This window comes from Saccopteryx leptura, chromosome 3 (assembly GCF_036850995.1).
Source record: "Saccopteryx leptura isolate mSacLep1 chromosome 3, mSacLep1_pri_phased_curated, whole genome shotgun sequence".
Classification (NCBI taxonomy): domain Eukaryota; kingdom Metazoa; phylum Chordata; class Mammalia; order Chiroptera; family Emballonuridae; genus Saccopteryx; species Saccopteryx leptura.
Window position 1 is genome coordinate 247,770,253 of NC_089505.1, and position 27,237 is coordinate 247,797,489.

Sequence of the window (27,237 nt, forward strand, 5' to 3'; positions counted from 1 at the left end):
ATGGACTGTACACTTTAGTTTCCCACAGTCTCTGCCACTCTCTGTAGCCTTTTCTATCAATAGTAACATTCAGAGGAAAGTGAATTCATTTTTGAGTGCCCTCAATGTATTAGGCACTATTCCAGGGCAGAACTGTACAGAGGGGAACCACAGACAAAATCTCTGTCATAGTGAGTAGTAAGTACCCATCTACATCATCACAATTAGGAGAAAGATCAAGAGTGATATGCATTTAAGGGAAAGTTGGAGAAAAGCCGTTTCTTTGTGGAAGTAAAAAAATATTTCTACATATCTAATAGGCAAAAGTGTGTATGTGCCATGGTAACCTTGCCTGTTTTATTTGTTTACCTCCCATAATGGATCAGGCCCTTGTTTCCTTTGAGATTTAATAAATTCATGGATTATATAAAAAAAAATGCATCCCAGTTAAGTCATAGAGATTATTTTAGTGTTTCCAAAAATGCCAGTAGACAGAAAAACTGGTAAAAACTCTACTGAAAGTCAGCCTTTTTTTTAACCTCTGTTCAAGCCATTCCCACCTCAGCTTTATATTTTTTTTCATTTAATCAAGCTCTTGGGATGCAACTCAGTCTGAAATGAGCATTTCTATTGACAGGCTTATAACTGCCTTTTTCTGTAATGGACTGAATCTTGTTTAGCTGTGGCTGAGAATCTTATTAACCTTATCCATGTGGCAAACCAGTACTGGAGAAGTATCTTGAGTGGTGCTATCTACCCTCTAATAATTTACATCTCTGTTCGGTCAACTACACAGTAATAGTGGCCAGCATTTTTATGTTGGTAATCCTGTCGGGCTTCAGTTTTGATCTCATGGTCATGGAACACTGATTTAAATGCTTCTTACCTGCAAATAATCTCTTGTATGGGCGTAGAGGTTTAATTATGGTTCTGTCTATATTAGTCTTTGTGGTTTATTGCTCTGCCTTTAGATTTATGATGGTTATGGGCTTTGAGAATCTGAGCTGGTTCCTCTCAACTAGTTGTGCTTGCCTAGATTGTATGGTAGGCACCCAACTCATTTCTTCAGTCCTAGCTGAGAGGGTCATCTTGCTACCTGGTATGAAAACTACACTGCTCCCCTCTGGTGGCAGTTATCTCAAATTGCTGCATCATCAATTTGCTTCTGACAGGACAGCCTTGTCCTTTAGTGGTGCCACGCATCACAGAACTGTAGGAAATAGCAGTTCCCAACTTTTGTTCTGTAGCACTGTCAGGGGTATTGCACTGCGTTCTCTAAGATAGATGAAGTGGAAAGAACGTTCTTTTGATAATCAGGAGAGTCACATTGTTCCAGGCTCTGCCCATAACTAGCCATGGGACTCCTGAACCTCACTAGGGGTTCCTCTACCTGTAAAACAAAATGCTTGGAGTTAAATGTTCTCTAGAGGTACTACCAGTACAAAGTCTGTATTAGTATAGTTCTGTAATTTTTTTTTCAAAATTCAAAGTATCTATTAAATGAAAACCCACTTGGACTGTTCACAAAACAGGTATGAATATACATTGAAAATTGAAAATTTATACTACCCTTTTCCCCAGTTCTTCTTGATTGTAAGACACATAGTGAATTTAATAGCTTTTCTTGGGAAAAAAGAAAGACAAATAGCACTTCATTAAATGTGCATATTTATTACAAGAAGATTTCAGAAATCCTAAAACTTAAAATGTAAAAAAATGTGCATCTTATAATTAGGATTTTGTGTGCGTGTGTGTTTGTGATAAGACTTCTCTGTGAGTGCATGCAAGGGTTAAAAAGGTTTTTTTTAGTAAATACTAAAAATTCTGGAATTACAGTTGACTATTGAGCAGTGTAAGCATGTTTTAGAAAATGGAAAACGTTATTGAGGTACAAGATTAAAGAGATAACAGTAGAAACTTAAGATTTATTCAGGTGATTACTTCATAAGTTATATAAATGTCTAATAATGAGTTTATACCTGAAACATAATATTATATATCAGCTGTAAATTTAAAAAAATATTTAGAAATAAAATTTTTAAAATAAATTTTATATGGTAAATTGTAGTCTTTTATCTGGATACCGAAGAAGAATATAATGACAGGAAATATGCAAACGTGCAGTCTCTAGTAAATCATTATCAAAATACACATGGGAACATTTGAACCCATTAAAATTTTTAACACAGAATTATGTATGTATTTTAAAATGCAACAGTGCTTTATGATCAAAGCTTTCTTTGGTTATAAGGAACAGAAACTTACTTACTCAAGTTGACTTACAAAGATCTAATTATTGTAAAGTTGCAACAGGAAATGCCATGAACATTATAACAGATAGGTTCTGAAGTGCTGCTGGCCCTCAGGGGAGCTAGAGTGGCAATCAGAGATCTCTATGATCACTGACTATTGCTCTATTATTTTGCCTGTGCTCCCAGCCCCAAACAGTGCCTACCTCAGCTCTGGTTCCCGTATTGATGACTTCTCTGCATGCATCCTCATCCAATGAGTGCAAAAAATAACCCAGTGATTTTTTAAAATTTATTATTTTTTTTTTGCTATGCAGGCTTAATGCACAGGATAGTGCAAGCTATTGTGAAGGTACACAACCAGGCAGATGGACTAAGTGTCCAATATAAGTGCTGCTTATCCCAAAGCCTTTAATTTTGACAGCTTATCTATCTATAAGCAGCACATCTATCTATAACCCCTATTAACAGTCACCGAACACCTTATGCAGTGTTTGGTGAATGAGGTCAAGGTTAGGAGATCTAAGGATTTGTGGAACACTAAGGTGTAACAAATTCAAAGTATTTAAGAATGCTTCAACTAGTAATTATTTCCTTAAAGGAAAAATAACACTGAGCCTCAGAGGCTTGTATAATAGTTGGAATTAAGAGCTCAAAGTGCCTAGGGCCGTAGTTGGAATGTAGTTAATTTTTTTCATTTCATCTGTTTGTTTATTTGTAGATTCTATGGAAGATAATTACTGTTGTTTTTTTCCCCTAAGATTGGTGTTTAGGAACAATTTCTCCTGATATGTGCCCCCGATTGCATAAGTAATACCTCTGAGTTAGGAGAATCTAAGAATGCCTCCTCTCCCAGGCCAGCCCTACGGTCTACCTGATAGTGGCATCAGCACCAACAACAGTGACGCAGCTACCATAGTCATCTGACTGACTTTTGGAACATGACTCAGAAGACCTTGTATGTTTGTTTCTCTCACAGGGGGATTTGCTATCGTGTTTCTGGTGAGGACAAGCAATGGAATGAAATGTGCCTTGAAACGCATGTTTGTCAACAATGAGCATGATCTCCAGGTGTGCAAGAGAGAAATCCAGATAATGGTAAGGCTGCCCCTCAGTCTTGAGACTGCTTATTTTAAATGGGGTGTGGGGGGTCTCTGCCCTCATAAGAAAGTCATGGGGGACTGGTTCCCTTTTCTGAGGTAACAGAGAAGCCTCTGCAGAAGATGGGAGTGAACCACATTGGGGTGTAGGATGCTACTACTCCTGCCATGGTCACCTATCGGTGGGAGGGTTGAAGAGAAAGGAGCTTATTGAGAGAATGTGTATATTTTTTGGTCAGAAAAATAGTTTTGGTCATTGGAAAAGCTTTATTTCACAGCATGGTTCCCAGAATTAACTTTGGAGTTTAATCTGGAGACCCTACCTTTCCAACAAGCCTCTCCTTCTAATCTTGTCTTCTGTCAGTTACCAATCCCAGTTTGCAGCCCTCTTGAGCTCTTCAGCATTCTGTGAACATATCTTTCCACACATTTTTACTTCGTACAGGTAGTTCTTTTCACCTGGAATGCTTTTTCCTTTTTGGCCTAGAAACATCTTAACTTTGTGATTTCATTTATAAAAGTCTAAGGACATTCAAATTGGTCTTTGGTAATAGAACTCAGAAATGGTATTCTGGGTGTAGGAAATTGGCTAGAAACAGACATGTAGGAACTTTCTGGGACATAGAAATGTTATATGTTTTATTTTGGGTCGAGGTTACACAGGCCTACCCAATTGTCAGAGCTCAGTTGAGCACCTTAAGATCTGTGCATTTTATTATATTTTAATTATATCTTACATCTTAAAAACTTACTGTTTGCAGATTCATAAATGTTACTTCAAGATACAGACTCATAAAATGTTTAAAGAAAGAGTTCCTATTTGTCTTAAAGTTAATGAGTGTATTTAGAAGAGAAACAAGATTGACAGTGAATTGTATGATCAAAGCAGAGTGATGGGTATAGATGTAATTGGCTGGAGTTGCTTCTTATTTTCATCTTTGCTTAACATTATACATAAAAAAGTTTAAATAGTTTTTTAATCCATCGTGTTTCCACAGAACTTTTGTTAATACCAATTATATTGTGCCTGACTGTTGGTAGTGCAGTCGATAGAGCATTGACCCGGGACACTGAAGACCCAGATTTGAAACCCTGAGGTTGCTAGCTTGAGCACAGGCTCATCTGGCTTGAGTGCGGGCTCACCAACTTGAGTGGGGGGGTCACTGGCTTGAGCACAGACTCACCAGCTTGAGGGCAGTGTTGCCTGCTTGAGCATGGGATCATAGACTTGACCCCATGTTGCTGGTTTGAGCCCAGAGATTACAGGCTTGAAGCCCAAAGTCTCTGGCTTGAGCAAGAGGTCATTGACTTAGTTGGATTCCCCAGGTCAAGGCATGTATAAGAAGCAATCAATGAACAACTAAGATGACGCCAACTCTAAGTTTATGCTTTTCATCTTTCTCCTTTCCTGTCTGTCTGTCCTTCTCTCTTGCTAAAAAAAATGCCAATTAAATTGTTTATCTTGTTATTTCATAAATATTTCTGCTATCAGAAAGTAAGTTATTTAAAATCAGAAACTTGATATTCCAATGTACTGCTTAACATAGAGTAAGTACTTAATAAACTTTGGATGAAACACATGTGTGACTAATGGTCGTAGCTGATGCATATGTTCATCAAGAGATGATTAATTTGTGCTCTGGATTTTAATGCTTTTCTAAAGAGGTCCAAAAAATGGATGAGAGTGGCATCGGAGGAGGGACTTTGCCAGGCTCTGCTTGCTGCTGTCCACCCTTTGTGGTTGCTCTTTCTGTGGCTACTTAGATTAACTAGTTGTACTGTAGTTGAGCTACTGAAAGAACTCAGAATTTTAGAGAGCCTGGTAGTACTTTGATTCCAGAAAGCTGAAACTACTTGGGAAAGAACTGTTGATAGAAATGTGTTGCTAACCCTTGCAAAACAAACAAAAAACTCCCAAGGTTCATTTACATATATAGTCAGGGCCATGTGGATCAGTGTCCCCCTATTTCTGCCACCTAGCTCCACATGACTATGCTCACGGTATTTCCCATTATCCATCCAGTGATTTTTTTTTTTTAATCTTTTTAAAAACATCCAGTGAGTTTTCTGGTGCTTCTTATTATTGCTCCTTTTCCCAACTTGCCCCTTCCTTGCTCAGCTGTCACACTCCATTTCCTGTCTTTGCTTTTGCTATTTCCTCTGCCTGGAATGCTCTTCTCATTCATTTGCTGAGGTTAGGAAAGTACTTCCACTCTAGAACTTTCTCCTATTCATTCATAAACATGTTTGAGGGCTTACTTTGTTCTAGGCCGGTGCTGGGGTAGAGGAACTAAGAAAACGCCCTGTAGGAGCTAAAAATTAATGGACCTGATTAGGAATTAAATTATGTGGGTTCAAATTCTGGTCCAGCCATGTATTAGCTGTGAGAGATTTGTTTTTAATTTTGTGTGTGTGTGTGTATAATTTTTGTGTGTGTGTGTGACAGAGAGAGAGAGGGACAGATAGGGACAGACAGGAAGGGAGAGATGAGAAGCATCAATTCTTTATTGTGGCACCTTAGTTGTTCATTGATTGCTTTCTCATATGTGCCTTGACCAAGGGGCTACAGCAGACGGAGTGACGCCTTGCTCAAGCCAGCGACCTTGTTTCTCTGGTGAGCCTTGCTCAAACCAGATGAGCCCATGAGCCTGTGCTCAAGCCAGCGACCTTGGGGTTTCAAACCTGGGTCCTCTGCGTCCCAGTCCAATGCTCTAGCCACTGCGCCACGACTTGGTCAGGCAATTTTGTATACATATTTAAAATTTTTTTTAAATCTCAAATAGGTGAATGAAACTTGTTATTAAAAAACCTCAGGGAATTTCCCAGGGGCTCCTCCTATGCCATTTCAAGGTCTCAAGTCAACTACTTGTAGTTGATTCTTTAAAACTCTTCCAAGCCTGTCCTGTTGTGGCATAGTACCCTGTTTCCCTGAAAATAAGACCTAGTGCAATTTTTTTCAAGCTTAGAAATATAAGACCTCCCCTGAAAATAAGACCTACAGCATCTTTAGGAGCAAAAATTAATATAAGACACTGTCTTATTTTGGGGGAAACAGGGTAGATTGTCATACATGGAAATAGAGTCACAAGAAATTCTTGATGGAATTCAGAGTTTAGCTGGTTATGCTGATGTTTGTGATGACATGACTACCTTATATTAATAAATGTTGATTTTTTTGTTCAACAATAAATGTGAATTTTTGTTCATGGAAAAATAAGACATCCCCTGCAAGTAAGACCTAGCGCGTCTTTAGGGGCAAAAATTAATATAAGACACTGTCTTGTTTTTGGGAAAACACAGTAGATAAAGTATCGACCTGGAATGCTGAAGTCGCCAGTTCAAAACCCTGGGCTTGCCTGGTCAAGGCATATATGGGAGTTGATGCTTCCTGCTCCTCTCCTCCTCCTTTCTCCCTTTCTCTTCTCTCTCTAAAATGAATAAATAAAAATCTTAAAAGAAAACAAGGAACTCTTCAAGTTATATGTCATTTTTAAAATATAAATCTATATATTTATTGCATTTATTAGGATGATATTGGTTAATAAAATTATACATGTTTTAGTAGCAAATTCTACAATATATCATCTGTATATTGTGTTGTGTGTTCACCACCCCAAGACAAGTCTACCTGCATCACCATCTGTTCCCCCCCTACCTTCCTTTTTCTCCTCCATCTCCTTTGCCTCTGGCAATCTCCACACTGTCGTCTGTATCTACAATATTTTTTTCTTTGCTTAATCCCTTCACCTTTTTCACCCCGCTTCCCAACCCCCATGTATATCATTATTATAATACTTTTTTTTTCTGAAGTGAGAAACAGGGAGGCAGAGAGACTCCCACATGCACTCGACCTGGCATGCCCACTAAAGGGTGATGCTCTGCCTATCTGGGGCATTGCTCCTTTGCGACTGGAGCCATTCTGGTGCCTGAGGCAGAGGCTATGGAGGCATCCTCAGCACCCAGGCCAACTTTGCTCCAGTGGAGCTTTGGCTGCGGGAGGGGAAGAGAGAGACAGAAAGGGAGGGAGGGAGGTAGGAAGGGAAGAAAGAAGGGAGGAAGGGAGAAAGGAGGAAGGGAGGAAGAAAGGGAGAAGGGGAGAAGGGGAGAAAAGGAGAAGAAGCAGTTGAGTACTTCTCCTATGTGCCCTGGCTGGGAATCAAACCCGGGACTTCCACATGCTGGGCCGACCCTCTACCACTGAACCAACCGGCCAGGGCCTATTATAATACTTTTAAGCACATTTATTATTCTGTTCTGACTTGATGGAAACTGACTCAGTGGTTCTCTGAGCCTAATTTACAGTGTTATCTTGGAATTTCCTTGGTATTCCCTTTGTTGTTGTTTTTTTATTGGCTCCTTTTTTGATTTCCTCTTTTTCTGTGTTGATTGATATGATCATGTGAATTTTTTTTTAGCCTTAGTTATGGTAGATTATATGGACTAATATTCAAATATTGAACTAGCCTTATATTCCAGCAATAATTTCTACTTGGTCATGGTTAGTATTATTTTTATATGTTGAAGAATTCTATTTGCTAGTATTTTGGTAAGGATTTTTGTCTTTATAAGCATGGGGAATAATTTTATATATATTTTTATATATATATAATTTTATATATATATAATTTATATATATATATATATCCCCCCCCCCCATTTTGGTATCAGGGTAATTCAGGCTTTATGACATGGATTGGGAAATGTCCCTTCCTTTTCTGGCTTCTGTAAGAGGTTTTTATAGAGTAGGAGTTCATTCTTTAATCATTCGGTGAAATTCTCCAGTGAAACCATCATCCAGGCTTGGGTATTTTGGGGCGGAGAATTATTAAATTTAGTTTCTTTAGTAATTATCAGGTTACTCAGATTATTTGTTTTATATTAGGTAAATTGTGATAGTTTGTATTTTTGAGGAATTGGTCCATTTCTTTAAGCTGTCAAATGTATACATATAGATAAGAGTTAGTTGTTAGTAGCTTTATAATAATAATTCTCTTATTATCCTTTGATCTGTGCAGTGTTTGTGGTATAGCCCCTGTTTTATTTCTGATATTGGTCATTTGTATCTCCTCTCTTTTTTCTTTGTTAGAAGTTTGCCAATTTTATTGAAGTTTTTTTGAAGTTTTTATTGAATTTTATTGAAGTTTTTAAAGATCATGTTTCACCAATTTTCTCTATTTTTCCATTTTCAATTCCATTACTTCTTATATTTATTTTTCTCATCATTTCTTCTTTTTTATAGTATTTCTTTATTTCTGCTTCTTTGAGGTTTATTTTGCTTTTTTTCTTTCCTTAAGTATTTGAGGTTGAAGTTTAGGTTAACGATTTAAAACTTTTCCTCTTTTTTATTATACACATTTAGTGCAGTAAATTTTTCTTTCAGCACTGCTTTACTTTGTTGTATGTGATTTTTATTTACATACATACAATTTATTTACATAAATACAGTTTATGTGTATTTTATTTCCCATTCAGTTATAATGTTGTTGTTTTTTTATTTCCCTTGAGACTTCCTGTTGATCCATGGGTTTCCTGGAAGTATAGTATTTAGTTTCTTGTTATCTGACAATTTTTCCCTTATCTTTTAGTTATCGATATCTAGTTTGATTCCACTGTGGTTGGAGAACACACTTTATATCATTTCACTTCTTTTAAATTAATTGAAGTTTGTTTTATGGACCAGGATATAACCTATCTTGCTATATGTTTTGTGGACTTGAAAAGAATGTCTCTTTTGTTGTTAAGTGAAGTGTTTGAAAAATGTTGATTAGATCCTGTCAGTACATGGTGTTAGATTCTTCTCTATCCTTGCTGAGTTTTGACTAGTTGTTCTGCCAGTTGTTGAATGGAGGTGTTGAAATCTCCAAATATAACTGCAGTTTGTCTCTTTCAGCTCTATCAATTCACATGTTTACAGCTCTGTTGTTTGGCACATTCATATTTAGAATTGTTAAATGGATTGAGCCTTTTGTCATTACACAGTGTCTCTCTCTGTCTCTAATTATCTTTCCTTTTTTTTTTTTTTTAATTAATTGAGAGGATGGCAGGCAGAGAGACAGACTCCTGCATGCACTCTGACTGGGATCCACCTGGCAAGCCCACGAGGGGGCAGTACTCTGCCCATCTGGGGCATTGCCCCATTGCTCAGCAACTGAGCTCTTCTTAGTGCCTAAGGCAGATGCCATGGAGCCATCCTCAATGCACAGGGCCAACTCGCTCCAAGTGAGCCTTGGGTGTGTGGGGGGGAAGAGATGGAGAGAGAGAGAGAGAGAGAGAGAGAGAGAGAGAGAGAAGTGAGGGGAGGGGGAGTGGAGAAGCAGTTTGGCATCTCTCCTGTGAGCCCTGACCAGGAATCGAACCCAGGATATCCACATGCCGAGCCAACTCTCTACCACTGAACCAACTGGCCAGCGGTCTGGTAATTTTCTTTATTCTGTAGTTACTTAATCTGTATTAATTAAGCCATTCCGGGTTTACTGGGATTCAAGTTTGCATGGTATATATATATTTTTTATCCTTTTATTTTCAACCTGCTTATATTTTGTTTTCGAGTGAGTTCTTATCATCATCATATAAATGGATTGTGTTTTTAAATCTACTTGGCCAATGTCTGTCTAAAATTTTATGTATTTAGGCCATTTACATTTAATATTTGTTTGTCCTGATAAGTTAGTCCTTAAATCTATTTTATTTTTTTTTCCTTTTTGTTCTTTTTTCTTTTTCCTGTCTTCTTGTGGTTATTTGAACTTTTTCTAGAATTCCATTTTGATTTATGTGTAGTGTTTTTGAATGTATCTCTTTGTATGATTTTTTAAACAGACTACTTTTTAGAGCAGTTTTAGGTTTACAGCATATTGAATGTAAAGTATAGAGAATCCCCATATACCCAACACCCCTCACCTGCTCAGCATTCCTACTATCAACATTGGCTTCAGAGTGGTACGTTCGTTACAATCAGTGAAGCTATATATTGTTATCACCTGAAGTCCATAGCTTATATTAGGGTTCATTTTGGTATTGTACTTTCTGTGGGTTTTGACAAATGTGTAATGACATGTACTGTTTACCATTGTGGTATAGTAAGGAATCATTCCACTACTGTCACCATCTCCTGTGCTCTGCCTGTTCATCCTTCCATTCCACCAACCACTGATTTTTTTTTAAGTTTCACCACAGTTTTGCCTTTTTCAGAACTTCATATAGTTGAAATTATTCAATATGATGCAGTATGTAACCTTTTTAGATTGGCATCTTTCACATCAATATACATTTAAGGTTTTCCATGTCTTTTCATAGCTTGATAGCTCATTTCTTTTTAGAGCTGAATAATATATTTTGTATAGATGTATCACAGTTTACTTGTTTATTTACTGAAGGATATCTTGGTTGCTTTTAAGTTTTAGCACTTATGAACAAAAGTGCTAAAATTTTGTAGAATTTTGTGTGGGCATAGTTTTCAATTTATTTAGATATCTTTCTTAGATTTTCAACTAAGCAAATATTTCATTTTTATGCTTCTAAGCCAATATTTCAAAATTTTGTTTCATTTTAATTTTACTCTAACTTTTGAAAATACTTTTTATTGTAGTCAAACTTTCATAACTTAAACTTTACCATTTTAGCCACTTCTAAGTGTGCAGTATTGTTAACTTTGGGCACAGGTTTGTACAGCAGATCTCTAGAACTTACCCATCTAGAATAAATAAAACTTTATACCTGCTGAATAGCAGATCCCCATTTTCTCCTCACTTCAGCTCCTGGCAACCAGCATTCTATTCCCTGATTCTTTGAGTTTAGCTATTCTGTATACCTCATATAAGTGGAATCATACAGTATTTGTCCTTTTATTCTCTTCCTATACTATCCTCAGGGTTCATCTATGTTGTTGAATATGACATGATTTTATTTTATAGGTTGAGTCATAGTCCATTGTGTATATATATGAACCACATTTTATTTAGCCATTTATTTGTCAGTGTACATTGACTGTTGTGAATAGCATTGCAGTGAACATGGGTGTGCCAGTATCTCTTTGAGATCCTGTTTTTAATTTTTTGGGGTGTATACCAAGTAGTGAAATTGCTGGATAATATAATTTTTGCAGAACCTTCATATTGTCTTCCATACCAGCTGTACCATTTTACAGTCCTAGCAACAGTACACAAGAGTTCCAATATCTTCTCATCCTTTCCAACACTTATTTTGTTTTATTTTTATTTTTTTCTAATAGTGGCTATCCTAATAAGAATGACATGATATCTCATTGTGGTTTTGATTTGCATATCTCTGATGCTTAGTGATGTTGAGCATCTTTTGATCTGCTTGCAGGCTATTTCCTTGTATAACTTTTATGTATAATTAATATTATACACACACACATATATATACATATATATAATGTGTATTATTTATTAGTGTTATTTATTATTTTACACTTAACTGAAGTATAGAAACCATTCCATTTTCTTCTTTAAACTCTCTATTTGTAATATAATTATCTTAAATATTTCTTTTACATACATTTAGGACTACATCAGGCAGTGCTATAATTTTTGCTTCCACTATAAAACTTAATTTGGAACAATTAATAGAGAAAAAAAGTCTGTTGTGTTTATCCATGTTGTTTCTTTCTTTGTCTTTTTTTTGAGAGAGACAGACAGACAGACAGGAAGGGAGAGAGATGAAAAGCATCAGTTCTTCATTGCAGCACCTTAGTTGTTCATTGACTGCTTTCTCATAAATGCTTTGATGGGTGGGGGTGGAGCTGAGCCAGTGACCCCTTGCTCAAGCTAGCAACCTTGGGCTTCAAGCCAGTGACCATGGGGTCATGTCTATGATCCCACACTCAAGTCAGTGACCCTGCGCTCAGGCTGGTGACCTTGGGGTTTTGAACCTAGGTCCTCTGCATCCCAGGCTGTGGTTCTATCCAGTGTGCCAACACCTGGTCAGGCTATCCATATTATTGCTTACTGTGTTTATCCTTCCTGGCATGTCAGGGTTTTCTTCTACTATTTCTTTTTGTTTTTAGAACTTTTTCAGCCATTCTTTTAGGGTAGGTCTGCTGGTTATAAATATAATTAGTTTTCTTTTATCTGAAAATGTCTTGATTTCCTCTTTATTTCTAAAGGATATTTTTGCTGGGCATAGGATTCTAGATCAATAGTTCTTTTCTTTCAACACTTAAACACATTGTGCCACTTCCTTCTGGCCTCTTGTTCTGATGAGATATACCTTATTCAAATTGTTGTCCTTATATGGATAACGTGCCTTTTTCTCTGACTGCTTCCTGTATTTTTGTTTGTTTGTGTTTTCAGAAGTTTGGTTAGGACGTATTTTGGTGTAGATTCCTTTGGTTTATCCTGTTTGGGATTTCCTCAGCTGCTTAAGTTTGTAGATTTATGTTTACCTGCCAAATTTGAAAGTTTTCAACTACTATATCTTCAGGTAGTTTTTCAATGCATCCCCCTTTTTGTTTTCCTTCTGGAAACTTAGATCATATGAATTTTAGATCTCTTATTATAGTTGTGCAGTACCCTGAGGCTCTGTTTTTCTGTTTTGTTGTTGTTGTTGGTTTTGATTATTTATTTATTAAGAGAGACAGGAAGAGAGATGAGAACCATCAACTTGTAGTTGCATCACTTTAGTTGTTCATTGATTGCTTCTCATACATGCCTTGACTGGGGTCGGGTGGGGGGCCCTCCAGCCAAGCCAGTGAACTCTCACTTAAGCCAGAGTCTGTGAGCTTCAAAGCAGCAGCCTTTGGGCTCAAGCCAGTAATCTTGGGCTTCAAGCCAGTGACTTTTGGGCTTAAGCCAGCAGCATGGAGTCATGTTTATAATCCCACGCTCAAGCCAGAGATCCTGTGTTCAAGCTGGTGAGCCCATCCTCAAGCCAGATGAGCTCACACTCAATCTGGCAAACTCAGGGTTTCAAACTTGGAACTTCAGCATCCCAGGTTGAAGCTCTATCCACTGTGCCATGACCTGGTCAGGCTGGTTTTTGTTTGTTTGTTTGTTTTAATAGACTATTCTTTAGAAATTTTATATTTACAGAAAAGTTGATAGGATAGTACAGAGGTTCTATATACCCCACACCAAATTTCCCTTATTATTAACATCTTATGTTAGTATGGTATGTTTTCCATACTTTAGTGAACTGGTTTTAGTTATTAACTAATATCTATAGTTTATTCATATTTTATTTTTATCAAATATTTTTGTGTGTTTCAGGATCCCATCCATGACACCACATTACACTTAAATTTATTTTTATTGATTTTAATTTATTGTGTTTACATAGTGTCTAGTGTTGCCCCAAATGCATTCCCTCTCCCCCGTATTCCCCTCAACATCTTCTTTGCACTCCTCCCCATAGCACCCTCCCCCCTTTCCTTCAGATTTATCCCATCTTGTCATCCCCTTTCCCTCTGTTCTCTTGTCCTCTGGTTTCTTTGATCTCTCCTCTGTCTAAATTCCATTCCTCAGTTTACATTGTTCATTGGATTCCTCAAATGAATGAGATCATATGTTATTTTTCTTTTTCTGCCTGGCTTATTTCACTTAACATAATAGTTTCCATGTCCATCCATGCTGTCGCAAAAGGTAAGATTTCCTTCTTTTTCATGGCCTCATAGTATTCCATTATATATACACACACACACACACACACACACACACCACAGCTTTTTAATCCACTCTTCCACTGACGGACACTTGGGCTGTTTCCAGATCTTTGCTGTTGTGAACAATGCTGCCATAAACATGGGAGTGCATTTCTCCTTTTGAAACAGTGCTATTGGTGTTCTTGGGGTATATTCCTAAAAGTGGGATAGCTGGGTCAAAGGCAGTTTGATTTTTAATTTTTTGAGGAATCTCCATACTGTTTTCCACAGTGGCTGCACCAGTCTGCATTCCCACCAGCAGTGCAGGAGGGTTCCCTTTTCTCCACATCCTTGCCAGCACTTATTCTGTGTTGTTTTATTAATGTGCACCATTCTGACTGGTGTGAGGTGATATCTCATTGTGGTTTTAATTTGCATTTCTCTAATGATTAGTGATGTTGAATATTTTTTCATATGCGTTTTGGCCATCTGTATGTCCTCTTTGGAGAAGTGTTTATTCATTTCTTTAGCCCATTTTCTGATTGGATTGTTTATTTTCCTGGTGTTGAGTTTTACAAGTTCTTTATAAATTTTGGTTATTAACTCCTTATTAGTCGTATTGTTGAATATGTTCTTTCCTTGTGTAGTTTGTCTTTTTATTCTGTTCTTATTTTCTTTAGCTGTGCAAAAGCTTTTGAGTTTGATATAGTTCCATTTGTTTATCCTGTCTTTTATTTCACTTGCCCGTGGAGATAAATCAGCAAATATATTACTGTGAGAGATGTCGGAGAGCTTACTGCTGATGTTTTCTTCTAAGATGCTTATGGTTTCATGGATTACATTTAAGTCTTTTATCCATTTTGAGTTTATTTTTGTGAATGGTGTAAGTTGGTGGTCTAGTTTCATTTTTTTTGCAGGTAGCTGTCCAATTTTCCCAACACCATTTGTTAAAGAGGCTGTCTTTACTCCATTGTATGCTCTTACCTCCTTTGTCAAATATCAATTGTCCATAAAGGTGTGGATTTATTTCTGGGTTCTCTGTTCTGTTCCATTGATCTATATGCCTGTTCTTATGCCAGTACCAAACTGTTTTGAGTACAATGGTCTTGTAGTATAACTTGATATCAGGAAGTGTGATACCTCCCACTTTATTCTTCCTTTTCAAGATTGCTGAGGCTATTCATGTTCTTTTTTGGTTCCATATACATTTTTGGAATATGTGTTCTATATCTTTGAAGTATGTCATTGGTATTTTAATTGGTATTGCATTGAATTTATAAATTGCTTTGGGTAATATAGACATTTTAATGATGTTTATTCTTCCTACCCATGAACATGGCATATGCTTCCACTTGTTTGTATCTTCTTTGATTTCTTTTATCAGTGTTTTATAATTTTTTGAGTACAAGTCTTTAATCTCCTTGGTTAAATTTACTCTTAGGTACTTTTTTTGTTGTTGTTGCAATAGTGAAGGGAGTTCCTTCCTTAATTTCTCTTTCTGACAGTTCATTGTTGGTGTATAAAAATGCCTCTGATTTCTGAGTATTAATTATATATCCTGCCACCTTGCTGAATTCATGTATCAGGTCCAGTAGTTTTTTGACTGAGACTTAAGGGTTTTCTATATACAGCATCATATCATCTGCAAATAATGATAGTTTTACATCATTATTTTACATCTTCTTTTCCAATTTGAATGCCTTTTATTTCTTCTTCTTGTCTGATTGCTGCGGCTAGGACTTCCAGAACTATGTTGAATAAGAGTGGGGAAAGGGGGCACCCCTGCCTTGTTCCTGATCTTAAGGGAATTGCTTTTAATTTTTGCCCATTGAGTATGATGTTGGCTGTGAGTTTGTCATAGATGGCCTTTATCATGTTGAGGTATGTTCCCTGTATTCCCACTTTGCTGGGAGTTTTGATCATGAATGAGTGCTGGATTTGATCAAATGCTTTTTCTGCATATATGGAAATTATCATGTTGTTTTCCTCCTTCCTTTTGTTTATGTGATGAATCACATTGATTGACTTGTGAATATTGTACCAGCCTTGCCTCCCTAGAATAAATCCTACTTGATCATGATGTATGATTTTTTTCATATATTGCTAGAACCAGTTTGCTAATATTTTGTTGAAGATTTTAGCATCTAAATTTATCAGGGATATTGGCCTATAATTTTCTTTCTTTGTGTTGTCTTTGCCTGATTTTGGAATGAGAATTATGCTCGCCTCATAAAAGGAGCTTGGAAGACCTCCTTCCTCTTGAATTTTTTGAAATAGCTTTAGAAGGATAGGAGTTAGTTCTTCTTTGAATGTTTGGTAGAATTCACCTGTAAGCCATCTGGCCCAGGGCTTTTGTTTGTTGGGAGTTTTTTGATAACTGTTTCAATCTCATTTGTTGTAATCGGTCTGTTTAGGTTTTCTGATTCTTCCAGGTTGATTTTGGAAAGATTGTATGTTTCAAGGAATTTTTCCATTTCACCTAGGTTATCTAATTTTTTGGCATATAGTTTTTTATAGTATTTTTTTACAATCCTTTGTATTTCTGTTGTATCCATTGTTATTTCTGCAGTCTCATTTCTAATTTTATTTATTTGAGTCCTCTCTCTTTTTTTCTTGGTGAGTCTGGTTAAAGGTTCATCAATCTTGTTTACCTCTTCAAAGAACCAGCTCTTGGTTTCATTGATCCTCTGTATTGTTTTTTTATCCTCTATGTCATTTAGTTCTGCTCTGATCTTTACTATTTTCTTCCTTCTACTAGCTCTGGCTTTACTTGCTGTTCTTTTTCTATTTCTTTTAGATGCAGGGTTAAGTTGTTTATTTGAGCTTTTTCTAGCTTCTTAAGGTATACCTGTAGTGCTGTGAACTTCCCTCTCAGTACTGCTTTTGCTGTGCCCCATAAATTTTAGTTGTTGTATGCTCATTATCATTTGTTTCTAGGAATTTTTTTATTTCTTCTTTGATCTCATTGTTAACTCATTTGTTATTTAATAACATGCTATTTAGTTTCCAAGTGTTTGAGTATTTTTCAGTTTTTCTGTTGTGGTTCATTTCTAGTTTCATGACATTTTGATTAGAGAAGATGATATGATTTCAATCTTCTTAAATTTGCTGAGACTCCTTTTGTGCCCTAACATGTCATCTATCCTAGAGAATGTACCATGAGCATTTGAAAAGAATGTATATTCTGCTGCTTTATGGTGAAAGGTTCTGAAGATATCTATTAAATCGAGTTGATCTAGTGTGTCCTTTAAGTCTGCTGTTTGTTAATTTTTATTCTTGAGGATCTATCTAGTTATGTTAGTGGGGTATTGAAATCCCCTACTATTATAGTACTGCTGTTGATCTCACCCTTTATATCCATCAAAGTCTGCTTTATATATTTAGGCGCTCCTGTATTAGGTGCATAGATATTTATAATGTAGTGACCTTTTTTATCTCTTACTATATATAGCCTGTGTTTTAAAGTCTATTTTGTCAGATATGAGTATTGCTATCCCAGCTTTTTTTTCATTCCAATTTGCATGAAATATTTTTTTTCCAACCTTTTACTTTCAGTCTATGTGTATCTTTTGTTTTGAGGTGTGTCTCTTGTAGACAGCATATGTATGGGTCCTGTTTTCTTATCCACACAGGTACCCTATGTCTTTTGATTGGATCATTTAATCCATTTACATTTAAGATTATTATTGATACGTAGTTGTTTATTGCCATTTTATTCTTTAAAGCTACCTTCCTCTTTTACTGTGTTCTTTTCCCCCTTTGTTCTGTTTACAACAGGCCCCTTAACATTTCTTGCAGCATTGGTTTGGTTGTAATGACTTCCTTGATTTTTTTTGTTTGTTTGGGAAGCTTTTTATTTCTTCATTTTAAATGATAGCCTCGCTGGATAAAGATGTCTTGGTTGTAGGCTCTTGTTCTGCATTACTTTAAATATTTCTTGCCATTCCTTTCTGGCCTCAAGTGTTTCTGTTGAGAACTCAGATATCATCCTTATGGGGGCTCCTCTGTAGGTAATAGACTGCTTTTCTCTTACAGCTTTTAGTATTCTTTCTTTATCTCTTAGCTTTGGTATTTTAATTATGATGTGTCTTGGTATAGATTTCTTTGGATTTCTCTTTAATGGAGTTCTCTGTGCTTCTTGAACCCATGTGACTTTTTACTGCATCAAATTAGGGAAGTTTTCAGCTATGATTTCTTCAAACAAGGTCTCTATTTCTTGTTCTTTCTCTTCTTCAGGAACCCCTATGATCCAAATGTTATTTCTCTTCATGTTGTCACAGAGCTCTCTTAGTGTCCTCAGACTTTTTGAGTCTCTTCTCTTTGCTCTGCTTCCATGCTTTCATTTATCTTCTCCTCTGACTCGCCGATTCAATCCTTAGCTTCATTCATCCTGCTTTTAATTCCTTCCATTGTGGTCTTCATTTCTGATATTGTGTTTGTCATTTCTGACTGATTCTTTTTTATTACTTCAATGTCCGTTTTTATATCTGCTATCTCTTTATTTAGGTGTTCGTTATGTCCATCCATTGTTGTTTTAAGATCTTTGAGCATCCTAACCATCATTATTTTAAACTCTGCATCCAGTAATTTGGTTATATCCGACTCATTCAAGTCCTTTTCTGGGATTTCTCTTGATTCATTTGGGTTGCATTTCTCTGCCTTCCCATTTTGTCTGTGAAAAGAAGGGTGTGGCCACGGGAGTCCAGTGGGTGTGGCCTCTGTGTTCCCTAGGTGTGGTCTGTCTGCAGGCCCACCACCTGCTCTGCTGCCTCCTCCAGCGTTTGGGTATGGGCTTTGCCAGCGCCAGCCTGCTGCAGCAATTGCTGTGGTTTCTACCTCTCCACCAGGGGCGGGGCTGTGTTCACATGCTCAGGCTACAAGCCCTGGCTGGCCTCGGCCTTCACCCTGCTCCCATAGGTAGGGCTGTGCCCCCATGCTCAGCGTGGGTCTCCACTGGTTCCCTGGCTTTCGCCTTGCGCCTGCAGGCATGACTGTAGGCGGGATCCCTCTTGCTCACCCGGCCCACAGCCAGGCCAGACCACTTTTGTGGGCCCCTTCTGCCCCCACAGCCGCCCTCAGCCTCTGCCCCCACTGGGCGGGACTGAGCTCACCCTGGCCTCAGTCATAGCCGGCCTGGTTTCTGTCCCCACTGACGGGATCTTGCTTCCGCATCCTACCACCTGTCCTCCGGCGAGCACTCAGCAGCATGGGTGGGGGTGGTGCAGCTCAGACCTTAGCACTCAATACTGTATCCCTGATGGCTCCGTCTATCTAAGCGACTCTGCTCTGAGTGTCACAGGAGAACTTCTGTTTGGCTGGTGTCCTGCTTCCCTTTGCTGGTATTGCTGGTTCCAGGGGAAATACTCACTTTAGATTTGGGGGCTGACTCAGCCCAGGGGTTAGAGTGGCTGTTCCTCAAAGTGTTTCTCCCTGTGCCTCCTAGATTATACTCTCTTCCTGCTACTCTGGTCCTCTCATCTCTCCTCATCCCCTAGAGTCCCGGGTAAGTGGTTGTAAAAGAGGTTTTCTGCATGGTCCCTTTAGGAAGAATCCTGGGTCTGCAAAATCTGTCTTTCTCACAAACAGTATCCTGACTTGTTTTGCAGCTAAATACTGTCCGTACGCCTCTTCTAGGCTCAGGGGTTGTTCCTGGGGCTTTGTTCCTGGGGCCCAGGACCCTCCCCTCTCCCCTAAACTCACTTCCCACCACACGAGTCCTTCCGGGCTGCTGTTCGCTCCCGGGAGCTGGGCAGCCCTCTCTGCGTTTCCACTTTTCCTACCAGTCTCAGTGTGGCTTCTTCAGTGATCCTTGGTTAAAGAGTCCTCTTAGTTTAGTCCAAAATGGTTTTTCCAGATTATGGTTCTTTTTTTTTTTTTTAATTTTTATTTTATTTATTCATTTTAGAGAGGAGAGAGAGAGGGAGGGAGGGAGGGAGAGAGAGAGAGAGAGAGAGAGAGAGAGAGAGAGGAGAGAGAGACAGGGGGAGGAGCTGGAAGCATCAACTCCCATATGTGACTTGACCAGGCAAGTCCAGGGTTTCGAACTGGCTACCTCAGCATTTCCAGGTCGACACTTTATCCACTGTGCCACCACAGGTCAGGCCCAGATGATGGTTCTTAAAATTAAGTTGTAATCCACTTTGGTTCTGGGAGTTGGAAGTTGGCACGTCTGCCTACTCCATCGCCATCTTTGTCTCCACATTACAGTTAATTTTCATGTTTCCTTTGGCTCTTCTTATTTTTTTTAATTTAATTTTTATTTATTGACTTGAGCGAGAGAGAAAAGGAAAAAGAGACCAGAACATCTATCTCTTCCTGTATGTGCCCTGACCAGGTGTCAAACTGGCACTTCGAGAGGACACTCTAACCAACTGAGCTATCTGGCTAAGCCCTTTGGCTCTTCTTAGTTGTAGGAGTTTCTCAGATTTCTCTTGTTTTTGGTAACTGTCAGTTTTGGGTTATACTAGTCAAGTATTTATTTTGTAGGTGCCCTCTATTAGAATTTGTCTGACTATTTTTTCATGATTAGACTGGGGTTATCATTTCAGAGGAAAACAACAGAGCTAAGGTGCAATTTTAATTACATTGTATCATGGGTATATAGTATAACCACGATTTCCCTGTTGATGCTGACTGTGATTACCTGGTCAAAGTAGTGTTTGTCAGGTTTCATTCCTACAAAGTTACTCTTCACGCCCTCCCACCTCATACTTCTTTCTTTTAAAGAAAGTCATAGGCAGCCCAATTTAAAGAATAGGCATTCATAATTCCCTTCCTTGAAGGTGATATTTCTACATAAATCATTTAGAATCCTTTTTGCAAAAGAGATTTGTCTCTTTTTATTTGTTTGTTTGTTTGTTTATATTTATTTCAGTATGCATATTTATTTTGGTCTCTTTCTCTTTTAAATCTGTTTGCTGTCTTTTGTTTATATTGGGTAATTTCTATTGTTTTATATTTCAGTTCTCTGATTCCTTCCTCTGACACTTCCATGCTGTTTGAGCCTATTCACCATGTCTTTTGCTTTGGTCATTGTGTTTTTCAGTTCTAAAATTTCCACTTGGTTTTTCTTTAGGTTTTCAGTATTTTTTAAAATTGATTTGAGAGAGAGAGAAAAAGAGAGACTGATTTGTTGTTCTACTTATTTATGCATTCATTGGTTGATTCTTATGTGCTCTGATTGGAGATTGAACTCACAACCTTGGTGTATCAGGACAATGCTCTAACCAACTGAACTCATCGTCCAGGATTTAAGGTTTTCAGTATTTTGTGTGTGTGTGTATGTGTGTGTGTGTGTGTAACAGAGATAGAGAGAGAGAGTCAGAGAGAGGGACAGATAGGGACAGACAGGCAGGAATGGAGAGAGATGAGAAGCATCAATTCTTCATTGCAGCTCCCTTAGTTGTTCATTGACTGCTTTCTCATATATGCCTTGACTGGGCAGCTATAGCAGAGCTCAAGCCAGCAATCTTGGGCTCAAACCAGTGACCTTGGGCTTCAAGCCAGCAACCTTTGGGCTCAAGCCAGCAACCAAGGGGTCATGTCTATGATCCTAGGATCAAGCCAGCAACCCCGTGCTTAAGCTGACGAGCCCACACTCATGCTGGCGACCTCAGGGTTTTGAACCTGGGTCCTCCGCATCGCAGTCCGACCCTCTGTTCACTGCACCACCATCTTGTCAGGCAAGGTTTTCAGTATTATTGGTGAAACTTCCTATTTCTTTGCTGAGGCTTTCTGTTTTTTCATTTGTTTCAAACATGTTTGTAATTGCTGGTTTAAGCATTTTTTTCCATAACTGCTTTAAAATTGTAGCTTGATAATTCTTTCGTCTCTGTCATCTCAGTATTTGCATCATTGATTTTTTTTCCATTTAGTTTGAGATAACCCTAGTTCTTGTTATGTTTTAGCTGGTTTCTGCTCTGGCAAGGGATTGATGGAGGTTCAGAGGTGCTCCCATGTTATTACTATATGGGTATAGAAATTCAGGTTTCCCACTGGGCCTCTGCTGACACCCCAGGAAGTGTTCCTCATTACTACTAGATTTGGGTAGAAGTTCCAGTTCCCCAGTAGGCTTTCACTGATACTTCCTGGTTGGGAAGGTAGGTGTGCCTTGCCCTTGCTCCTCATGTGGCCTCCGCTAACACCATGAGTATGGGAGCTGGCCTTGTTACAGCTCAGTGATTGTGAAAGGCCTGACTCTCTACACTTGGCCTCCTCTGACATCATCCCAGTGGATAAGGAAGCGCACTTTCTTACCACATACAGAGATGAAGATTCTGACTCCCTATTCAGCCTTCTGTTACACTACCAACCCTGGTGGGTGGGTTGGGGTGATGTAACCTCACGAAGATGGTAGTCTAGGCTCCCAACTTGGCCTTTGCTGGCATGGCTGGAGTAGGGGCTGCAGTTTTTCCTGTGGTTTGGCTGGAGTAGAACAGTTAGTATATGTAAGTTTCTGTCTTACTAGGTTGCCACTTTCCTAAGTTTGTCTAGAGCAGACTTTCATTAGAGCTTTTTTGTCTGTGCCCATTGGTGTTTTCAGCTTGGTGGCTTTTTTAGTTTCTAGTCTGGGATATGAAACAAAAAGAAAACTCAGGCCACTCAGCACCAGGTCATTCCTTGGGTCCCAAAATTCCTAGCCAGCCTGTCTTCTGCCCACATTTCAGACTCTTCTCCCTTTGTTTGTTTTATAACACAAAAATTAGGGGATTAGGGAACATGCAGATATCCAGTAGTTTTTTGTTTGTTTTTTTTTTTTACAGAGACAGAGTCAGAGAGAGGGATAGATAGGGACAGACAGGAATGGAAAGAGATGAGAAGCATCAATCATCAGTTTTTCATTGTAACACCTTAGTAGTTCATTGATTGCTTTCTCATATGTGCCTTGACCATGGGGCTACAACAGAGCAAGTGACCCCTTGCTCAGGCCAGCGACCTTGGGTCCAAGCTGGTGAGCTTTGCTCAAGCCAGATGAACCCGTGCTCAAGCTGGGAACCTCAGGGTCTTGAACCTGGGTCCTCCGCATCCCAGTCCGATGCTCTATCCACTGTGCCACCACTTGGTCAGGCGATATTCAGTACTTTCAACCTTTTGTATAATGCATTTTCACCAATGAAATAAAAGTTGGTTTTATATCTCATTTGCATAATCAAACAACTTTCTTTGACTTGTCATTTGCTTTTCTGATGTTCTTGTTTAAAAAATATCAAATCCTTCTTTTTTTAATTGCTTCATATTCATTTTGAAATATCCCCTAATTTTTGTGAGCAGTATATAATGTCCAAAGTATTCAGTTGAATTGAGCTGGAGAAGTAAGGGAAAATACATCAACTCCATCTTCCCAGAAGCAGGTCTTCAGTTTATGCCTTTTAACAAGCAAATACTTAAGGCTTTGAAAGAAGCAGTGATAAATGCATCTATTCAATTTACTTTAAAAAAAAAATTCTTGCCATTCTTAGTCAAAGTCTTATGTGATGTTTTAAAGCCCCTGCCTCATACACAGACTTTTGTGGAATAGAAGCCATAACAACCCTACGTCTCTCAGAGATTGCAAGAATTGTGTACATTTGTATAATACATACTGTGTTACTTTGCCGGAAAAAAATAAACAAAATGCAGTTTGGATGAGAGAGAGTTTAGAAAGTGAAAAAATAGTTAATTTGTTCTTTTTGCTCTAAAGAGGACAATCTGGAATCAGGAAGTAGAAGTTTCTAGTTGGATGTAAGAAAGAACTGATGAACAGTTCTATAGATGGGCTGTCTGTAGATGGGCTCATGACCCAGGGAAATGGCATTATTCTGAGAAAACTGCTTGTCAAAAAGGTATAGCAGGAATACAGATTTGGGCTGTCTGGTTGCTCTAGATCAGGGGTAGTCAACCTTTTTATACCTACCGCCCACTTTTGTATCTCTGTTAGTAGTAAAATTTTCTAACCACCCACTGGTTCCACAGTAATGGTGATTTATAAAGTAGGGAAGTGACTTTACTTTATAAAATTTATAAAGCAGAGTTACAGCAAGTTAAAGCATATAATAATAATTACTTACAAAGTACTTTATGTTGGATTTTCGCTAAGTTTGGCAGAATAAATCTTTATAAAACAACTTACTATAGTTAAATCTATCTTTTTATTTATACTTTGGTTGCTCCGCTACCGCCCACCATGAAAGCTGGAACACCCACTAGTGGGCAGTAGGGGCCAGGTTGACTATCACTGCTCTAGATCAGTGTTACTCAAAGAATCTTGTTTTTTTTGTTTTTTCCTTGTGTGTTCTTTTATTTTATTCCCCTGCCCAACTTGTATTACTTTTCTTTATAAATTGAGATAAAATTTACCCTTTATATATAATTGTTTTTTAGTATAGTCACATGATCATTCACCTATTACCCTTTATCTCAGGGGTCTCAAACTCAACTCAGCATGTAGGCCGCAGAGCAAGATCACAGCCGTTCAGCGGGCCGCACTAGGTCTACAAAAGGCAACTGTTACACAACACTTTTCTCACTGCAGTTGAAAACAAAAAAAAATCAGTACAACAAGCACAATCGTACATGCAGTTTTACTCAGTGTTACAAAACGACCAGAAACTGTAGTTCGCATCACAACTGCTGTTAACTAAGCTAATATCTAGCTAGGATGCTAGAGAAATGAAAAATACAAGTAGGCCCCTAGGCTTACTTAATTTTATCCAAAATATTTTGAACTTCGTGGATTAGTCTGCGGGCCGCACAAAATTGTTCGGCGGGCCGCGAGTTTGAGACCCCTGCTTTATCTAATGCCAGAACGTGTTTTCATCACCTCAAAAGGAAACCCTATAACCATTAGCAGTCATTCTCCATTCTCCCTTGCTCTAGTTTATGGTAATAATCTACTTTGTTGCCTATTCTGAATATTTCTTATAAATAACTTCATACAGTGTGTGGCCTTCAGTGTCTGATTTCTTTATTTTAGTTTTTTTTTTTTTTTAAGTCAAGTGAGAGTTGGGGAGGCAGAGAGACAGACTCTTGCATGCACCCCAACCAGTATCCACCTGGCAAGTCCCCACCCAGCCATGCTCTGCTCATCTGGGGCCGCTGCTCTGTTGCTTGGCAACAGAGCCATCTCAGTGTCTGAGGCAAGGCCATGGAACCATCCTCAGTGCCCAGAGTCAATTTGTTCAATCCATTTGAGCCATAGCTGCAAGAGAGGAAGAGAGAGAGAGAGAGAGAGAGAGAGAGAGAGACGAGGAGGGGGGAGGGGTGGAAAAGCAGATGGTCGCTTCACCTGTGTACCCTGATTGGGAATTGAACCCAGGACTTTCACATGCAAGGCCAATGCTCTACCACTGAGCCAACTGGCCAGGGCTGACTTCTTTTAATTATTATAGTATTTTCAGGATTTATTCATGTTCTAGCATACCTCAATACTTTATTAATTTCATGGCTGCATAATATTCCCTTGTATGGTATATACCACATTTTGCTTATCTCAATGGATATTTGGGTTGTTTGCATTTTTTACTATTAAACCTAATGCTGCTATGGACATTTATCTACAAGTTTTTGTGGATATAATGTTTCATTTCTTTTGGGTATATACTATACATAGGGTTTCAATTGCTGGGTCATGTGGCAACTGTACTTTTTGAGAAAATACTAAACTGTTTTCCATAATCTTCATATCTTGTTGACATTTTTTATTGTCTCTGGTTTTGATAATAGTTATTCTAGTGTTGTGAAGTCATATCTCATTATGGTTTTGATTTGCATTTCCCTAAATGATTAAATGGTGTTAAGTATTTGACATCATGAAGATTTTGCGCATATGTTTTCTTTGTATCTTTGGAACATTTTGAGTTAATTTTCATATATTTTGTAAAGTAGGAATCCAACTTCATTCCTTTGCATATTGATACTCAGTTGTCCCAGCACCATTTCTTTTCCCTCATTGAGTAGTCTTGACACCCTTATCAAAAATCAATTGTCGATATAAAATGTAGGGGTGATATTCAGAACACCTTGTGTCAGAATTTAAATCAATGAACTGTTTCTCTCATAGGTCAAGTCTCACTAGTTAAAAAAAAGTTAGCTTAGTGACTTCCTTCATTGAGATCCTGAAACAAGCTCCTTATGTCCTTATGGTCTGATAACAGTTTACTAACCAGCAAATGTTTGTGGACCACATTGAATCTTTGCTACGTTAAATGCCACTGACCAGGAGCATCCCAAATCCTATCCCAGAACCACTGGAGTAGGTTCTATTAAATAGTATCCCTAGCTGATTCATACGCATATTAAAGTTTGACTGCATAACTTAGAATCAGACTCTAAATGACATTAGAGATCTATTTAGTAAGTACAGGATTAATTAATGAGTAAGACTTAGAAAAGGGAGAGTACATTTGAATGTAAGCAGGAGAATAGCTGGGTCTTATGTAGCAGAAACCCACAAGGGCCCCAGACTACATGGCCTTCAGTAGAACTCCAGGACCAGCCCAGGTATCAGAGGTTCCTTTTACTAATGCAGTGGGCTTGGTTTTGTTTGCCTGTGAATAACTCCTTGAAGAGAGGTATCAAGGACATTTAGAGTTGTAAAGAAAGAAGGGGGAAGGAATAGTAAGGCAGAAGACTCTTTTATGAAGCAACTTTGGGGGAGATAAACTAATTTCAGGCCTTAAAACTCCTTTCCTTCATTTTCTAAATTAAGAAGAAGCTGAAATTTAGTTAAAAAGGTCTGTGCAACCATAGTGTGCTTCTAAAAGTAGGTAGCAATAATGTTGACTCATAAAATCAGAAAACATTGAATTATGTGAATGGAGAATGAAAGGGGATAATATTACCTCTTTGGGAATTTATTATATGCAAATGCAAGCATTATGAGAAACAGGAATTTACAGGTATCATGCTGACATTGCAAGGAAGGGGGGCCTGAGCAAATGGTATATAGGGAAATTAGTTATATGCAATACTCATTTTTACTATTTTGAGGTGAGTGATATTATTGATAATCTATTTAGAACATTAATCTTTTTTTTCTTGAACATAAATATAAAGGTTTTTAGAGATGTATTTAGGAATTGAGTCCTCCATTTTGTTATAAGCCCTTAAGATTAAGTAAGAATTCTGCTGCAGGAATATTGAAGCTAGGGATAGAATTCTGCTCTGTGCTACAAGCATCATTAATTAAGATCCAAGATAAACTTGAAATTTGTAATAATCTATAGGATCTGGTTGAAGGGCTAATTTTCAGTTTTTTTAGCATTTCGAGCAGTTAAATATGAAAGTTAATAAGCTATAAACCACTTTAGATATCTATTTAATAAGGTAGGTCTTC

At 38.0% G+C, this 27,237-nt stretch overlaps 1 protein-coding gene across 14 annotated transcripts in view; it reads left to right on the forward strand.

The window, feature by feature from the left end:
• AAK1 (AP2 associated kinase 1) overlaps window positions 1–27,237 on the forward strand; it is a 207,764-nt gene that overhangs the window by 92,084 nt on the left and 88,443 nt on the right. For all 14 annotated transcript variants that reach the window (XM_066378061.1, XM_066378066.1, XM_066378064.1 and 11 more), the window contains exon 3: window positions 3,208–3,326. In XM_066378061.1, coding sequence (XP_066234158.1) covers window positions 3,208–3,326 — 119 coding nt within the window. The remainder of the gene's footprint in view (window positions 1–3,207; window positions 3,327–27,237) is intronic.